This window comes from Pelobates fuscus, chromosome 3 (genome assembly GCF_036172605.1).
Source record: "Pelobates fuscus isolate aPelFus1 chromosome 3, aPelFus1.pri, whole genome shotgun sequence".
Classification (NCBI taxonomy): Eukaryota; Metazoa; Chordata; class Amphibia; order Anura; family Pelobatidae; genus Pelobates; species Pelobates fuscus.
In genome coordinates this window covers 61,563,905-61,583,386 of record NC_086319.1, presented here as the reverse complement: position 1 = coordinate 61,583,386, position 19,482 = coordinate 61,563,905, and the positions used below count along the sequence as shown (strand labels likewise).

Genomic DNA, 19,482 nt, shown 5'->3' with positions numbered 1-19,482 from the left:
ATTTTTTTTAGGACAGTAAATTCAGGAAGGGCATCTGGCCCATAGAGCCCATTGATTGGAGAATATGGATCATGTGACCGGAATGGATTCAATCAATATGGGTATTTAAATGGACTCTGGAACCTGGAAGATACCACAGCCAACTGAAGAAGCTAACCCAGCGAAATGCGTTTTGGCACTTAAGGACTACATTACAGACTGATAAGTTCTCTTTTACTTGCTTTTATATGTAACTTTGTATTTGTTTTTTTTTTGTACGATAAATAGTGGAATGTTATCAGTATCTGGCAGAAAGTCCTGTTCCAGGTTCATGCTAGGGGAGTGTCATCCCACAATCTGACACCAGGCATTTATACCGGAGAGCCAAGGCACATATGGGCTCTTAATAAGGCGAGATTGACCATTTTCAAGGGATTTCAGGTATATGATACATCCAGACATACTGCACCATAGTCTTTGGTCTTCATCTACATCTGCATTGCTATAGAGACCTATCCTCAGTCTCTGGAGATTGCAGTTAGTTATCTTAAAGTACCATCTGCACTAGATGTGTTCTGTTCTTTTGTCTTTTTTTCATATTACCCCACATCAAGAATACATAAAACTTCCTAGTAAGGGGTAAGCAAATATTTGATTACTTTAGCTCTCCACCCACTGATTTACAAGTTCTGCTTGAAAATCACTTTTTGCTATAAATTTATGGTGTTTCAGAGCAGCTACCCACCATAATACAATGAAATGCTATTCTGCACACTAAACTCACAAGTGAGTTATTCTTTGGCTTCATTGTCAGTACACCTGGGTCAGAATGGATTGAAATAATGGAGCGCATTCTGTCACTCCATCCTTATATTCCTTTTGAAAATGCAAGACAAGCTCACTACAGGAATATTCACAGTAACTGCAGCGCATGTGTTGAGATTTGTTTGTAGGATTGGAACACACCATATTTTAGAACATCTTTTCTTCAATTCAATACATTTGTTAGCAGTATGTATAGATGATTTGTTATGCAACACCAACTGATTGGAGGAAAAAAAAACAAAAAAACATTCAATATATATATAGAACAGGTGGGAGCTGACAATTTGATCCACCCAGGAGTGAAAAATAACCAAAATATATACTAAGAAAGGAAGAAAAACAGAGAATTTGAGAAACTCAGTAGCTTGTCCTTCGGTAAATCCCCGCTCAGGTTTCAAAATAGTTTGCGCCATTACAGAGAAAAAAATATTCTTAAGCATATCAGACTGATCCTACCCATAATGGCAGTCCAGAACTGAAATGCTGGCAAGTTTTCTCATGCAGACAGAACTTGCCGGGTTTTTGGTTCGGGGTGGTGGTATAAGGCTGATGTGCAATAAGTCTGATGAACCTGGTATAGGTTCACTTTGTATTGGCACAAGTGAGCAAAAAATAATACATTATGCTAAACAATTTTAAAGAACAATTGAGAAATGAAAACTACTGATTTCCAAGGCTGCAAGCTTGTATAGGAGTCATGGATCAGTAGTTTAAAATACTGAAATACATAATTTTAGGCACAGATTTGTAATGTGATGCTGGGAGAGACTTCAACAAGCACACATTCAATATTTTATGTATCCATAGGTACAGAGAAACAAACTGGGATCTTCTACGATTACTGCGAGTTAGGGAGGGAAAGCAAAATTGTTCACCTTCAAAAAGATAATGAAAAATAGAATAATTTCTAGAAATCTATAAACATAGTACAAGGCTTTATACATATTAAAAATACCATGTATTAATTCCATTATGTACTGTAACCCAACAAACCATACAAACCACACTTACTTAGAATATAACTCTTTCAAAGTTGTAAGCTGTTTTGTCAAAGATTCAATTTCCTTGTCTTTGTCTTTGAGCTTATTTTTCATTCCTTCTATTTTACTTTGCCATTTCTTGCCTTCTTCCCATCTAATTATCTCTTCTTTAGAGCCCTACGGAGAAAAATAATGTACATTTAGTTACACAATTATTGTACTGAACTACTGGATCAATCTTCTATTTAAGAGTAATTAAGCAAGTAGACAAAAGTTTCCCATTAAGGAATAGAAATAAACTTCAATGTTAACTGCAACTGGTTTATAGAATAAAACACACAACTGCACTTCATCAAGAGTACCAACACCTGCTATCTGCAGTTTACATAGAACATTTTATTCATTGTTATTTGATACATGTATAGAAATGCTAGAGCAGCGTTTCCCAATTGGTGTTCTGCGAGAACAAAATTGGGGTTTTGCTGCGATTTGCCCATTGGGTGGCCCAAGCACTTAGGAACACTTGATTGGTGTCGCTGAACAGGGGCCCGGTCAAATCTCCACAGGCGTTTAAGACTGCGACAGGGCCCCTGTATAGTATTGGATGCTGGGAGAAAGTTACAGCCTGTCACTTTCTCCCAGGCTTAAAGAGAGCCGGCCAAATGGAGTGAGGGAGCTGCTGCAGACTCCACACACCAACAGCCAGCAGCACTCCAGGAAAGCCACCCTAGTGCAGAAAAAAGGTAAGAGGGTAGCTGTAAATATCAAAATTAACATGTGTGTGGTATATCTGAGAGTGTGTATGTATATGTGCCAGTATGTGCATCTGTGTGTCAAGGTGTATGTCAGTGTGAGTATCTGTGTGTCATTGTGTACCTGCCAGTGTATATGTGTGCCACTGTGTGTGTCTGTCAACGTATATATCTATGTGTCAGTGTGTGTATCAGAGTGTGTGTACGTGCAAGTGTGTGTATCTGTGTGTGTCAGTGTGTATATGACTGTGTGTATGTGTCAGTGTGTGTCTTTATGTGTTTGTTGATGTGTATGTATATCTGTTTAAGTATGTATGTGGCAGTATATGTGCAGACATCCCAGCAATTAAACACCAACACAACATGCAAATGCACTCCTGCAAACACAAAACATGACATACAAAGACACCTCTGAACTCCAACACCAAAATTATATGCAAACACTCAAACACCAATACTACATGCAAATATACATCCGCATTTAAAATTCACTTCATCCAAACACACCACTGCACGCAAATGCAACATTACATACAAACACACCCCTGTATTAAAATGCTGAAATGATATACAAACACCAACTCTACACAGAGAAGCACACCTGCTCCTAAGTACTACAATATGTTTACCATCTGTAGAAAATAGTATATATACCAAAAAATTAAATATGCCAAAAAAGAAAACATTGCGCACTGTTAATTAAAAGGGGGCAGGGTGGTTACAATGTCCAAGGGTTACAAGGGAAAACATATTTGGGAACCCCTGTGCTAGAGTGATATATTATCTAGTTAGATCCAGTCTTCCACCCAAAAAAGTAATACAAATATATTTTTGTTTTCCCTTATTTCTACCGGTGGTGGACGTCGTACCTCCTCTGACCGAGATCATCAATAATGATGCTTTCAGTCAATCCAATTCAACCACATAGTCAAGCATTCTGGGACAAGTGTGCATGCACTGCAATCGCCACATTGTGCCAATCAGAATCTCCTTATAAAGATGCAATCACTCCAGTCATCTCTATGGGGAGTGTTTGGAGTCTCCATGCATTCAGTGCTGAGCCAGCAGGGACAATCTCTTTTTCCTAGAACCACCACATTAAGCTGGTGTCTAGAGTGTCCCTTTATAATTGTAAAATATATATATATATATATATATATATATATATATATATATATATCTAAATGCAATGACTTGAAGTTGCTCAAACCAGTGATTAACCGGTGTACTATTTGGCCCACCATTGCTGCCATGATGTACTACTCTTTTTTTATGCCAACAGAACAGCATACATCTTCACATGTGTAATCAATTTAACATGCACAAAGGATAGTAATATGTTCTACTGCAGCTAAACCACTGTGATGGGGTCTACTTGCAAGTATACGTGATGTTGTCTATTGACAAACAATTCAATATGGACTTGTGACTGCTGTATCAAGTTCAAAGTTAATATAGCAATTCCAAGGAAGCCCAACTTGCAAAAGCTACAGCTACAATATAGTTTCTTTTTATCCCGAGAATTGAAAACCACTCACGGAGAGGAACCTGCTTTATATCCCACAAGCGGGGATTAAACCGCTGTACGCACTTCACTCCAGAGCTGGACATTAGCTCTGGTAAATGTGAGTTTTATACTATTATTTTTCACGTCTATATCTGAATTTTACGTACTACACCATTGGTTGTTCCTTGTTCCTTTTTATCTTTCATATTAAGTGATACCACTACACAAGTAGAAGACCTCAACAACCAAGGACACTTGTAAGGACATAATAGCTGGACTCATTATCTCCTTTTTTGTCTAAACCATTGGATTTTATTTTTGTGCGCAGCCTTTTTTATTGTATTTATTTATCTTGTTTTAAAGGGTCTGAGGGATTCCCTTTTTTTAAGGTTGCTGCCAAATAAGTTATCTAGCGCTGTCTTATTCTTTTTATTTATTATCATCTCCCAGAATTCCCTTTTAGGACAGCTGCTTTTTAACTCTCACGATATGTCTATCTTTGAATTCAGGAATAAATATACAATTGATGTCAATAATGTATTTAATACAGAGGTAATTAATTCTATACCAACAATTCCCCATCACTCTAACCAACAAGATCTATTTATGAAATTAGAAAAAGCTCTATCCACAGAAATCAAGCTCAAATGGGAAATTGCTACTTTTAAAAAATACATAGATGAGCAAATTACTCCCTGTGGATTAAGGCTCCTAAAATTACCCACCTCTGACCAAGACGACCTCGAGTTCATGGAGGAGTGGAATAATAAACTAGAATTATGTACTTTTGGTTTAATGGAAACTCTAATAGTTAAAAAAAGCAAAAAACTGTCTATTTTAGATATTGAAATAAATGACCTTAGAGAGAAACTTTTACCATTCACCGAAACTAAGGCTTACAAACAAAACTCTGTACTAATTCAGAACAATTGAAAAAGTTGAAGTCGATCAAAAACACCTAAAAATCAAAAAATATATCAGAGACAAAACCGACTACTCTAATAAGCAAGTGCGAACATACCATCTTAAAAAAAGGTATACTTCAGATAACTACCCCTCCAGATCTAACCACCAAAATCATATGTACAATTACTCTCACTCTCACAACAATGTATCATACCAACCACCCTCTAAATATCGTAATTATGCCACACGGAGACCCCATCACCAGTCCCCTTCCACAATAAGGCCTCAATACACGTCCTCTCACCAAAATCACGTCCCTTCCAAAGTATCCTATCAAAACAATAACAACACGTACCAACTACCCTCATATAAACAAAGGAAATTTCCCCACGAAAACCACAACCCTATACCCCAATCGCCCAGATACCAAAACACTTCTGGCTTCAATTTCTCACCAAAACCACAAAGATTTAGGTATACTAACAACCACAACGAATATTCTAATTACTCAAAATCACCTACTATTCCTAATCACACTAATAGATACCAGTTGTTATCAGTCGATTCTGACTTTGATGGTGAGGATCATTTTTTAGAGATACGCACTCACCAACCTGCACTAGCTCAGACACCATATCCATCACGTCCCCAAAAAAGAACTCTAAATTTAGAGGAAGACGAAGTGGAAGACGTGAACAAAAGAGAAAGACTGGAAAGATAATAACACCTTCCACTAATTCCTGTAACGGCATTTTTAATCTCTCTCAAAAAGTTTTATCAGCTGCACAACTGTCTGTTTTAAGTAAGGGTCTTAAATTTGCCCCCACTTCTTCTTTTAACTCATTTCAAGCTTTTCTTGATATAAATAAATTTACTAGGAAGGCTACACTGAAAAGATTTTTTATAAGCAAAAATGATGAAGAACATGCTCCACCTACGCTACCTTCATCTTCTGAAACAACAAATAGTCCTTTTCTAAATACGCATCTTAGAGAAAAATCTAAGTTTTATCCATCCCATTTCAAATCAGCCCCCTTGATTTTATTTGAAAAACTTGTTCTTAAAGATTTAGAAAAAATTAAATACAAAAAATACGACCCAAATAATCTCACAAACACTGAGAGACAAGCAATCAGAGAACTCCAAAAAGATCGAGATATTGTCATTAAATCAGCTGACAAAGGGGGTGGAGTAGTTATCCAATCAAGTGAAATGTACATAAATGAAGCTCATAGGCAATTAAAAGACGAAAATGTATACGAGCAACTTTTAATTGATCCCATTAAGAATATCCAAACTATTTTACTTACATTTTTAAACAAGGGTCTAGATTTAAAATTTTTAAACAAACATGAATTTAACTTTTTAAATAATAAATTTCCTATTACCCCTGTTATTTATTTTCTTCCTAAAATTCACAAAAACGAAGAACATCCCCCAGGTAGACCTATCGTCTCTGGGATAGGCTCACTTTTAAGCAACCTCTCACAATATATTGACATCCTACTCCAACCTTCGGTAAAACTTATGAAATCGTACTTAAAAGACTCCATGTCACTTTTAAAATTTTTAAATGATTTTACCTGGAATAATAATTTTATACTAGTCACTTGTGATGTTCAATCACTTTACACCATTATCCCCCATGATATTGGTTGCCAAGCTATAAAGGAAATTTTAACTCAAGAAGCTAGGATTCCTGGTATTCAAATCGATTTTATAATAGAAGGTATCAATATTATTTTAAAAAATAATTATTTCTGGTTTTTAGACTCTTTTTATCTGCAAAGGAGAGGTAATGCCATGGGGACCAGGTTTGCCCCCAGTTATGCCAATTTGTTCATGGCTGACTGGGAAAATGTAGCCATCTGGGGCAATCATACCTGGCGGGCAAACCTGGTCTCTTATTTTAGATACATAGACAACCTTTTTTTTTATCTGGGATGGACCAGAAAAACATCTTATTGATTTTATTAATCATTTAAACACCAACAATAGAGGCATTATCCTTACACATGAATTCAGCAAACAATCCATCAATTTTTTAGATCTTAATATTTTTATTAATAAAGGACAACTCCAGACAAAAACTTTCTTCAAAAAAGTATGTGTAAATACAGCGATAGACAGATCCAGTTGCCACTACAAGCCTTGGTTAGAGAGTGCTCCTAAGAGTCAGTTTTTACGCCTCCGTAGAAACTGTTCAGAACTCATAGATTTTAATGAACAAGCAGAGGTTTTAAAAAACAAATTTATGGAAAAAAAATACTCAGAATCAGATCTAAATACCACAATTAATACAGTGAAACAAAAGGAACGAAATGAACTTTTGATATACAAAAACAAAGAAAATAATGAAAATATATCACTTCCAGTTATTTTTAATAATAAAAGCAACGATGTTAAAAAAATAATAAGAAAACACTGGCACATACTAAAACACGATGAGGTACTCAATCCCATTATACTCGCTCACCCAAATATTGTTTTTAGAGGAGCACCCAATTTTAAATCAATTTTAACCACAAATTTTACAAAAAAATCTCCTCCAAAAAATCTATCCTTTTTCCCTCAGACTAAAGGTTTTTATAGATGCAAATTATGTATTGTGTGTAAAACTGTGGATCATGTTATTTCATCTAAAGTTACAAAATTCATGTCTAATCAAACCAAAGAAGTGTATGATATTTATGATTTTATATGCTGCAATACGAAAAATGTTATCTATCTGCTCGAATGCCCATGTGGCCTCCAATATGTGGGGATGACCACAAGGTGCCTAAAGATAAGACTGAGCGAACATTTCAGAAATATTAAAAATGGATACCTAAACCATACAGTATCCAAACATTTTATTATGCACAATAAAGACCCGCGCCTACTAAAATGTATCGGTATAAAAAAATGCTCTACCTCCTGGCGTGGAGGTGATATAAAAAAGTTACTTGGAAAAACAGAGATGGAATGGGTGTATAAACTTCAGACTCTTATACCCCATGGCCTCAATGCAGATTTTGATTTACATAATTTTTTATAAATATTTATGTAATTTTATGCCTGTACCTTTAAAGCAAGTGTCAGGGTTTCTTTGCTGTTTTAAACAGCAAATCTTTCTGTTTCAGTAATTGAGTTTGCAGCTGCAATTACTATGAGCTGCTTCTGCTTGTTGCCACGGTTACTCACCTGTGAGTAGTAATCAACCCTGCTGCTAATCAGTTCTGCCTATTTAAGCAGCTAAGCCCAGAACCTCCTTGCCCTTGCGTGGTTTCCTGTTTCCCAGAAGTCTCCTTGTTCCTGTGTTTCCTGTTTGATCCTGGTTCCTGACTCCGGCCTTGTTCCTGACTCCGCTGCTCTCCGTGCTCCTGATCCTGGCTTGTCTGACTACCCGCTCTGGTGACTGACCCCTGCTTGATTCCTGGACTTTGCTTTTGTTTATTATTTGTTATTTATTAATAAAGGTGTGTTTGCATCTACTTCTGTCTCTGTCTGGTTCCTGGTCCCTGACATTACGCAAGGGCCATGAATACAGATGGTACAGGCAAGACACCTATACCTAACCTGCTTACCCAGTGGGACCAGCAGAACCACCATTTGGACCAGTATGCCCATCTGGATCCAGTACCCGGCCAGCCTGCGATTGCGGCCGCCTCTGCCTCACTTCCTGTTCTAGCACCGGTTGTAACCTCCGAACCTGTAGCGGCTAGAGAAATGACTGGGTCTGTCCCGCTCCCTCAGCATTTTGGGGGCGACCCAGCACAGTGCAGAGAATTTATAAATCAGGTTAAAGGATACCTTGAAACCCTGCCCCAGGCATTTCCTACAGACAGTGACAAAGTTCACTTCATGATTTCTTTGCTGTCTGAAAAGGCCCTAGCTTGGGCAAAACCTCTCTGGGAGGCGGAGAAGCCTATTATTTCCAATTACCCTGAATTTGTTGCATCCTTCAATAGGGTTTTTGATATTCCAGCTCGCTCCACCCCTACTGCCGAACTACTCATGTCTAATTCTCAGGGCACAAAAACTATTGTCGAGTATGCCAGTGAATTCCGTACCATGGCAGCAGAGGGTGGCTGGAACAACGAGACTCTTGTGGCTGCCTTTGCACAAGGTCTCTCCGATGTGTTTAAAAATGAGATTGCAGCCAGAGAATTACCTAAAGATCTCGAGGAACTGATATCATTTGTCACCCTCATTGACATCAGACTCCGAGAGAGATCCTCATCCAAGGAGCGCCTGCGGAGGCCTCTTGTAAATTTGACACCGAGCTTTTCTTGCCCACCCTCACCTCCCTCACCTCCCTTGCCTCCTGGTCCTGAGTCCTCTGTCTGTGTGGAGCCAAGGCGGTTAGGCTTCTCACGCCTCTCGGCCGAGGAGAGAGCCTTTAGGAGGAGGGAGGGCCTGTGCCTATACTGCGGACACCACGGTCACATGTTAAAGTTTTGCCCGATCCGTCCGGCAAAGGGTCCGTACCCAAGATACTGTCAGGGGCAGATCTTGGGTGGTCTTTCTGCAGACCCAGAGATATGTGTGCACAAACCCTTGGTGCCTGTTATCCTCTCCTGGTCTGATTCATCCATTGAAACCCGGGCGTTACTTGATTCTGGTGCCGCAGGCTTGTTTATAGATTGTGCATTTGCAGCAAAGCACTCTATACCCTTACAGTCTCGCAACTCCCCACTAGCCTTCGAAGCCATCGATGGTAGACCAATACAGCCAACCCACGTGACCCAAGAAACCGTGCCCATATCTCTGGCTGTAGGGGCTCTACATCATGAGACGACCCAATTCCAGGTCATTTCCTCTCCATATTACCAGGTTGTTTTGGGATACCCTTGGTTACAGAAGCATAACCCCACAATTGATTGGCGCAAAGCTGAGATATTATCATGGTCCCAGCAATGCACATTGTCCTGTCTCCAGAAACCGGTCAAAGTTTTGGGCGCATGTTCTGTCTCTTCCTTACCCGCTGAGTACCAAGAATTCCAAGATGTATTTGACAAGGGTCAAGCCAGCGTTCTGCCACCACACCGTCCGTATGACTGTGGTATCGAACTCCAACCGGGTACCAATCCTCCCCGGGGCCGGATTTACCCACTGTCTGTAGCAGAAAATCGAGCCATGGAGGAGTATGTTACCGATGCACTGTCTAAGGGTTTTATTCGGAAGTCATCTTCTCCTGCCGGGGCCGGCTTTTTCTTTGTAAAGAAAAAAGATGGCGAGTTGAGACCCTGTATCGACTATAGGGGTCTCAATCGCATTACTATTAAGAATGCCTACCCCATTCCATTAATCACGGAATTATTTGACCGCCTCAAGGGAGCAACGGTCTTCACCAAACTTGATCTGAGAGGGGCATATAATCTCGTTCGGATAAAAGAGGACCACGAATGGAAAACCGCATTTAACACCAGGAGCGGCCATTACGAATACCTAGTAATGCCCTTTGGTCTTTGCAATGCTCCGGCGGTTTTCCAAGAATTTATAAATGACGTCCTGCGAGATATGCTGCAGCAATGTGTGGTGGTTTATCTTGATGATATTCTGATCCATTCCACATCTCTCGAGAACCATCACGCAGACGTTTCTCGTGTTCTACAGAGACTTAGAGAAAATAGTCTGTTCTGCAAATTGGAGAAATGTGAGTTTCACTGCAAACAGGTTACATTCTTGGGATATGTTATCTCAGATACTGGATTCTCTATGGATCCGGAGAAACTTTCGGCTGTACTTAAATGGCCTCGACCTACGGGTCTTCGCTCTATACAACGGTTTCTGGGCTTCGCCAATTATTATCGGAAGTTCATACGCAACTTTTCTTCCTTGGTTAAACCTCTCACGGACATGACCAGGAGAGATGCTGACCCACAGCATTGGTCACAGGAAGCCATTACTGCCTTTGAGTCTCTCAAAGTCGCCTTTGCTGCTGCCCCTATACTGGCACACCCTAACCCTGCCTTACCATTCATTCTTGAGGTCGATGCGTCTGAGACAGGAGTGGGCGCCCTCCTGTCTCAACGTCCTAACCCAGAGAGTTCCAGGCATCCGTGCGGGTATTTCTCGAGGAAATTGAGCCCGGCGGAATGCAACTACCAGATTGGTGATAGAGAACTTCTAGCCATAATTTTAGCTCTCAAAGAATGGAGGCACCTTCTTGAGGGTACTTCAGTGCCAATCCTCATACTCACAGACCACAAGAATCTAACATATCTTTCTGAAGCTAAGCGACTTTCCCCCCGGCAAGCTAGATGGGCTCTCTTCCTATCAAGATTCAATTATGTGGTTTCTTACTTGCCCGGTACAAAAAACATCCAGGCTGATGCCTTGTCTCGACAGTTCTCCCCTCCATCTAGAGAGGAGATAACCCCTACTCCTGTGATTCCTCCGGACCATATACTGGCAACCATCCGTACTAACCTCACCTCACCCCTAGGCGAGGAGATTCTGGCTGCACAAAGTAATGCTCCTCCAGAGAAACCTAATGGCCGTTGTTTTGTACCTATTAACCTCCGTACGAAACTATTGAGTACATACCACGACTCCAAAGCAGCTGGACATCCAGGCAAAAAACAGTTAATCTGGTCCGTATCCCGGCAATTTTGGTGGCCTAGTCTCCGTTCGGATGTCACCGCTTTTGTAGCTGCCTGTCCTGTGTGCGCTCAAAACAAAACCCCACGACGCCCTCCAGTGGGTCTCCTGCAAACTATACCTAATGGTGAACGACCCTGGACCCAATTGTCCATGGATTTTATCGTAGATCTTCCGGTCTCTCGTGGCAATACAGTCGTTCTCATGGTTGTTGACCGATTCTCGAAGATGTCGCATTGCATTCCCTTGAAAAAACTACCAACTTCCCAGGAACTTGCAACAATTTTTGGTCGGGAGATCTTTCGTTTGCATGGGTTACCCAAAGTGATAGTCTCAGATAGGGGTAGCCAGTTCGTGTCCAGATTTTGGAGAGCTTTTTGTACGCAAATGGGAATTCAGCTTTCCTTCTCCTCGGCCTACCACCCGCAATCCAATGGTGCAGCGGAACGAGCTAACCAAACACTGGAACAGTTTCTGCGTTGCTACATTTCTGACCACCAGAACAACTGGTCTGATCTGCTACCCTGGGCGGAGTTTGCCCACAATAGTGCGATTAATGCCTCCTCCCGGCTATCCCCGTTCCTGGCAAACTATGGGTTTCAACCGTCCATGTTGCCTGATACGTTCTTGCCACAGGAGATACCGGCATTGGAGGGACATCTCAGGGTTCTTTGCAACGCGCAATGCAGAACTACAAACTCCAGGCCGACCGCAGACGCCTTCCTGCACCTACCTATCAGGTCGGAGAGAGGGTCTGGCTGTCTTCCCGCAACCTACGCCTCCGTGTTCCCTCACAAAAACTGGCACCCCGATACGTTGGGCCATTTCGTATACTTCGAAGGGTTAACCCTGTAGCTTACGCACTTGACCTTCCTGCTAACATGCGCATCTCAAATGCATCTCAAATGTTTTCCATGTTTCCCTCTTGAAACCGTTGGTTTGTAATCGCTACACCAACTCAGTGCCACGTCCACGTCCTGTTCTGATTGACAATCATGAGGAATATGAAATACGCAGCATCATTGACTCACGGGTCTTCAGAGGACAGATCCAATACTTGGTGCACTGGAAAGGATACGGTCCAGAGGAACGCTCCTGGGTTCCAGCCTCTGATGTCCATGCACCATCCCTCCTTCGTTCCTATCACGCCCGCTTCCCCATGAAGCCCGGACCCACCAACAGATATGGGGGGAATCGTTGAGGGGGAGGTACTGTCAGGGTTTCTTTGCTGTTTTAAACAGCAAATCTTTCTGTTTCAGTAATTGAGTTTGCAGCTGCAATTACTATGAGCTGCTTCTGCTTGTTGCCACGGTTACTCACCTGTGAGTAGTAATCAACCCTGCTGCTAATCAGTTCTGCCTATTTAAGCAGCTAAGCCCAGAACCTCCTTGCCCTTGCGTGGTTTCCTGTTTCCCAGAAGTCTCCTTGTTCCTGTGTTTCCTGTTTGATCCTGGTTCCTGACTCCGGCCTTGTTCCTGACTCCGCTGCTCTCCGTGCTCCTGATCCTGGCTTGTCTGACTACCCGCTCTGGTGACTGACCCCTGCTTGATTCCTGGACTTTGCTTTTGTTTATTATTTGTTATTTATTAATAAAGGTGTGTTTGCATCTACTTCTGTCTCTGTCTGGTTCCTGGTCCCTGACAGCAAGGTTTTACTGTCATTTATTCAATTTACATATATCATGGTCTTATTGCTACCTGTTAATAACCCAATTTTTTATTATAATCTTTTATTTATCCTGCTCATTTTACTAGTATTGGCCCCTTTTTAATATAAGGTGTATTTGTTCCTTTTATCAATAATGTATTTATGTTTTCTTCCCATATTATTCCCCTTATTTTACTAGTTCCCTTTGGGTATTTGCCTCTTAGTCTTCCGTTTTAACTACATCTCCCATAAACCATTTCAGGCCTCTATTGCCGATAATCACGTGACTATTTTCAACTGTCCATAACTAATATTTGGCATTTTCGTTTTCTACAATTTATCCCTGAATTAACATCAGACGAATATGGGTAAATATATGTCTAAGTTTTAATGTGATTGGAAACGGCCGTTGCTCGCGGCCAAATTGAACTACATTTCCCACTGAGCATTGCGGCTATGCTTCCGAAATGCGGAAGTGACGCCGGTCATGTGACCGTTTTAAAACGTTTAAATTCATACTTTCCCACCCTCGTTTTTGATTTAAATTAATTAGAATCATGCTGCTATATCACAAATAAAGCTTCTATTAAGTTATTAACGTATTTTAAGTTTTAACGCTCGCGGCCAAATTAAACTACATTTCCCACTGAGCATTGCGGCTACACTTCCGAAATGCGGAAGTGACGCCGGTCACGTGACCGGTTTGAAACGTTTAAATTTATACTTTTCCACCCTCGTTTTTGATTTATATTAATTAGAATCATGCTGCTATATTACAATCAAAGTTTCTATTAAGTTATTAACGTATTTTAAGTTTTAAACGTGCTTTTAATTCTGATTGGATGGACCAAGTTTTGGCGCCAAAATTCAAGTAATTATGTTCCTATATAATATCTACCTGCCAGGTTAAACATGTTATTCCATTTGAAAAAGTCCTTGTGTGACGAAACGCGTTATGGATATTTAAAAATATTGTGTTTTATATATTAAAGTATTTTTTGGTCATTTGTTTGTGCCAATTATCTTTTTTATAGACACAACTTCTTTTTTACCCTGGCTTTTTATTGTTATTTTTATAATTTTTACTGGTTTTATAAGAAACCTTGAATACTCCTGGAAGTTTCCTGTACCCAAAGAAATCCTTAGGTGGGGATCAATCCACCCAAGCTGTCATCAAAGAGCAGTGTGTCTGCTCTTATTTTGCAAGTACATTTTTTTATTATTCTTATTTATATTGCCATACAGTGAGCACTATTGGCTGTTTCTTTTTATCCCGAGAATTGAAAACCACTCACGGAGAGGAACCTGCTTTATATCCCACAAGCGGGGATTAAACCGCTGTACGCACTTCACTCCAGAGCTGGACATTAGCTCTGGTAAATGTGAGTTTTATACTATTATTTTTCACGTCTATATCTGAATTTTACGTACTACACCATTGGTTGTTCCTTGTTCCTTTTTATCTTTCATATTAAGTGATACCACTACACAAGTAGAAGACCTCAACAACCAAGGACACTTGTAAGGACATAATAGCTGGACTTATTCTCTCCTTTTTTGTCTAAACCATTGGATTTTATTTTTGTGCGCAGCCTTTTTTATTGTATTTATTTATCTTGTTTTAAAGGGTCTGAGGGATTCCCCTTTTTTTAAGGTTGCTGCCAAATAAGTTATCTAGCGCTGTCTTATTCTTTTTATTTATTAGCTACAATATAGTATCTTATCTGTTTTGTCTACATTTGCAATTGACTGGATTGGATGTCATCTATATACTGGGTCATATTTCTGTGCAGAATAACCCATCTCCATTCTGAACGATTTGTAAAGAAAACAGAGGTATGGATCCCTGCTTTGAAAACAATCTGACAAAAACCAGAAGTGATTAAACGCAGACTCCTTGAACCATGACTTCCACAAGCTACACTGCTTACAGTAGCCACTTACGTAGCTAGTGCTATGAGTTACATGATATTTTAGCACTAAAAAGAAAGAGGTCTTTTGGCAATATGAGCCCTGACCATGGTTTTAAGGTAAGAATTGTTAAATATGCTCAAATAATTAAATGTGTATAAATGTTTATATGTAACATTTTAAAAACTCAGAAATACAACAAATAAAAAATCCAGGGCTTAATTTTGTTTAATAAACCACACAGACCAGTATAGCTGTAGTTTATTATACATTGTAAGTTATTATAAATCACCTAGGAATTTCCACCTCACCTTATCTTCTCGGGAAGGCTTTCTGCCAGCTTCTTCGGTTTTCTTCACCAAGTCTGCTTCAAGCACTTTTATTTTTTTCTGAAGTTCTTCTACAACACTTTGTTTATTCTCTAAATCGTGCTTAGTCTGAAAAACAACATCCATCTAAAATGCAATTTTTGCTCAAACAAAATTATTCTAAGCATTCTAAAATAAAAATTTAGATAAGAGACTTTTTTTTCACTATAACGCAAGTTTAAAAAAAAGAAAAAAAAATGTAGACATTTGGGATAATACAAAATAAGCAAGTAACATGGAAGTGCTCTAATACATTACATTCCAAGCACCATAACCACTACACTGCACTACCTCCCCTCCATTGTAAGCAGTCAATCTATTTTAGAATGGCGTTCTGCTCTCTGCCTCCACTGCAGCCTCATAGCCAGCCACACGTTCTTTGTCTGGGTTAAACCTGGTAGTGCAGGGCTTAGCTCATTGGCGGAGAGTGAACAGCTGCCCTGCAGGTCTTAGCTCAGAAGAACTATAATAAGGTCCTAAGCAGGAGCGTCCAGTTATCTTGAAGGCTGAGAGCAAATGGGGAATTGCCAACTGGCAGGTGCCAGGTGAGAAAGAAACCATTCTAATACAGTCTGAGTACTCACAGTTGTTTTCCTGGAACTACAGCTCCCTATAGTGCCCTCATTTATTAAGCCCCCCCTTCTGTCAGGGCTAAGGGACCTGGGAATATGCACCCAGACCACTTCAATGAGCTGAAGTGGTCTAGGTACCTATAGTGTCCCTCTAAGAAAAAAATGATTTCCATTGACGTTTTGGCATTTCCTGTAAATCTGTAGGGGTTGCATCCTCCTGCAGTGAGCACTAAGAACCAGTTGAAAACTGTCTGGCCTTCCTAAACTCTCCATTGAGTTTGGTGACCAATGAGCATGTTCCATGAACCTTTTCCAAGCAAAAGTTACTGGGATATGTAATTCGTCATCAGTAGTTCCATTCATCAATTGCTTGATAAGCTTGATTCTCAATAGAGCTATAGACATGATGTGCAACGGTCCTTTCAGGGAGCTGTGAATGAACCTTTAGAGGAAATATTGAATTTTATAGTGTGCACTTGCTATAAATGGTACTTAGACAGGCAGAAAGAAGCTAAATTAAATAGGTGAGGGCACATGCTCATTTAAAGGGCCTTAGATATAGTTCACTGCATATCAACAAATAAAGTTTGTTCTCCTCCGCAAAACAAGTAAAGCAAAGTTCCAGGAGGTGATGTGGCTCAGTTGTTCTTAACTTTGCCAATAAAAGGAGTCTGTAATCTGTTGTGAAAATCAAATTAAACACTGACCTGCATGCTGTTTGCCAGACGCTTTATCCTCTTTTTCAGCTCCTCATTCTCCTTATCCACTTCATCTTTGTCCTTCTGCAGCTTGTTAAGGACTTTCTGTTTTTCTCGCACCTCATCGTTTAGATTTTCAAGGTCTTCTGCAAGGCTTTTCTCCCTGTTTCTGCTACTTTTCAGTGTCTCTTTCAGCTTTAGCTGCTGCTCATTTAAATCTTCAATTTGTGCCTGAAAAGATAATATCATGTCTCTCCACAATAAAATTTGCCTACTTAAAATACCACCGAGGAATTAGTTTGGGATTAAAACTCTGTAATCAGCTTTTAAGTTAAGAAAGGATAATGTAACCATTTTCGTTCACAACCAACCCGTGCGCCATGGGACATCATTTGCAAGGAGCCGTTTAATGAGAGAATTTGCTTCACATGAATTATTTAATTCTTGTATCCATGAATGCAATATTAATAAAACAAACCAGACAACATAGGTTGCTGAAATGCTCTGCACGATAACTCACCTCAGTCTACCTTATTGATTCCTTAATCAATACAATCGCACATGGTTAAATAATATATAAACACAACGCAGTGCCATGCATACACAATTAAACGTCCAAAGGAACTTTAAATCAATACAAGTAAATAGAACCATTCCTTACATAATGCAAGAATTAAATCTATTTGGTATTTGAAATCTATTGCGAACATCACAAGCATCACTGGTTGGTGTTGAAGAATGCTGTACAAAGCTGACGTGCCATCTAGTGGACATCCATGGTTAATGTCTTCAACTGATGGAACATCCGAATACAACTACACAGACCATAATATTTTTGGCTTTTATATAGCGCTTTTATATACAGATTGTTACAGGAATGATAGGTTATGCTATGTTTTGTTCTACAATATTAGACTGCATTGACCAACCTCATTTATTATCAGTTTCAGTTTTTGTCTACTATTAGATGGAAAAGCTGTGCGTTATTTAGAAGAGGCTGGGTAGTAGACAGAAATTAATCCATAGTGAGCTTTAAAAGTAAAAGCACAATCACCTACTGCAAACCCCCCCCCCCCCCCCTCCCAAAAAAAAAAAAAAAAACCACAATTTTTAACCTCCCCGCCCCACCCCACTCCCGCCCCAAAATAACCAAAAAATAAACAAGCAAAAATAGGTATGTATATGCTAAATAAAAAAAATGACAAAAAAGGGAGATGCATTATTTGATAGTTACTACAAATGTATTTGTTGTGGAGCTTTTTGTTGTTTGCGATTCATTTGTCAACATAAAAGGATTACTGGCTAAAGCCTCCAAAAATGAAACTGTGAGCTATACAAAGTGCAAATAATACGTTATGAGCCGTATTTACTGTTCGAATAGAAAACTTATTTTAAAATGCTGTCTGTCTTCCTAGTAGATAGGTCTCTTTACATGACAATTTGTCTCATACTTATACCTGCATTTTTAGATCTCTCATTTGTCATACTCCACAATACCCATTTTGTGATACGTTTAAGTGTTTGTAATATAGGATGCTACGCTATGAACGGCAGTAAATGGCTAATGCAAAAGGCAAGCACAGCATTCCCAAAGCATTTTAGGGAGAGATAAAAAGGAGGCTTTGAGAAGCCACAGGAGACGTTCTTTAGCGTGAATTACAGATTAGTCGCTTCAAGCTGAGCTACAGATTTCAACTCACTTTGCCAACAATATAAAAAATAAAAAGAGCAAAAGAAATAAAAGAAAATAAAAGCCTTTGCAAATTACATTTCAGTTCCATTCTATAATATATTCAGAAGCAGTTGTAAACCACATGGAGTTATATGTATGTAAACGTCAGGATTCAGTGATGTGTCAATTTAATTTAAGTGTATATCAAAGCGTATATTGAAATAAATATATTAAATATGCATGTAGATGTTATTGAACTTGCCTATTTTCCTGTTACTTGCTCCATAGAGTAGGAATAACGGCAGGGGCTGAAGTTTATTCTTGTAAATAAGGACACATGGGAACTTTAGGATGTAAATCACATCATATGTTGAAATGCAAATGAGGAGCTTACAGAGTATGTAAATTATCCTGTCCTGGCGTACGTGATACATAGTTTCCGAATAAGGGTAACTCCATCTCACTCCCCCAGAAATCAAAAAGTACAAATTAAAGGGTTCAATTAAAAAAATGATTTGCCACTCAAAGTGCTTGCTGAAACTAAAACATACCCCGACTGAAGAAAGCAGGGCAGTCCTGATTTTAGATTTTTCTCTCAGGTATCCCACTCCTCCAGTCACAAAGAAAATAATCCACAAAAATAAAAGCATACACATGCCAAGAAATTCTACATTAGTTCAATATAAATCAACATTTCGATTCATTCAGGATCAGTGCAAGGCCTGCCCCGCTCGGATTGGCCGAAGGGTAACGACTGTCAATTCAATGCATTTCTACACAAGGCTTTCACACCATTTTCAGGTCATTACACCCCAGTTGCCCATTCAGCTTGGAGACCAGCCACTTCTGCATTGCAGCAACCTATTTCGTTACGCTACTGGCAACCATCAAAAAGTAATGGGCACCTACCTTCAAATCCTTTGTTTGCCGGTCAATGATTTCTTGAATGTTTAAATTCTCCTCCTTTAGTGCAGCTGCAGCAATAATTTGCTGTTCAGCATGAGTAGTCATTTCAGACCTAAGAGCTAGCAAAGCCTTACTTAATGCCTAGAACAAAAAAAAGAAAAATATATTGGACAT

At 39.5% G+C, this 19,482-nt stretch overlaps 1 protein-coding gene across 2 annotated transcripts in view; it reads right to left on the bottom strand.

The window, feature by feature from the left end:
• Nucleotides 1-19,482, bottom strand: part of CEP290 (centrosomal protein 290) — a 122,111-nt gene that overhangs the window by 40,743 nt on the left and 61,886 nt on the right. For both annotated transcript variants that reach the window (XM_063447128.1, XM_063447129.1), the window contains exons 38-41: nucleotides 19,312-19,449; nucleotides 16,740-16,961; nucleotides 15,404-15,529; nucleotides 1,816-1,961 (exon numbers count right to left, since the gene is read on the bottom strand). In XM_063447128.1, the coding sequence (XP_063303198.1) occupies nucleotides 1,816-1,961; nucleotides 15,404-15,529; nucleotides 16,740-16,961; nucleotides 19,312-19,449 (632 nt within the window). The remainder of the gene's footprint in view (nucleotides 1-1,815; nucleotides 1,962-15,403; nucleotides 15,530-16,739; nucleotides 16,962-19,311; nucleotides 19,450-19,482) is intronic.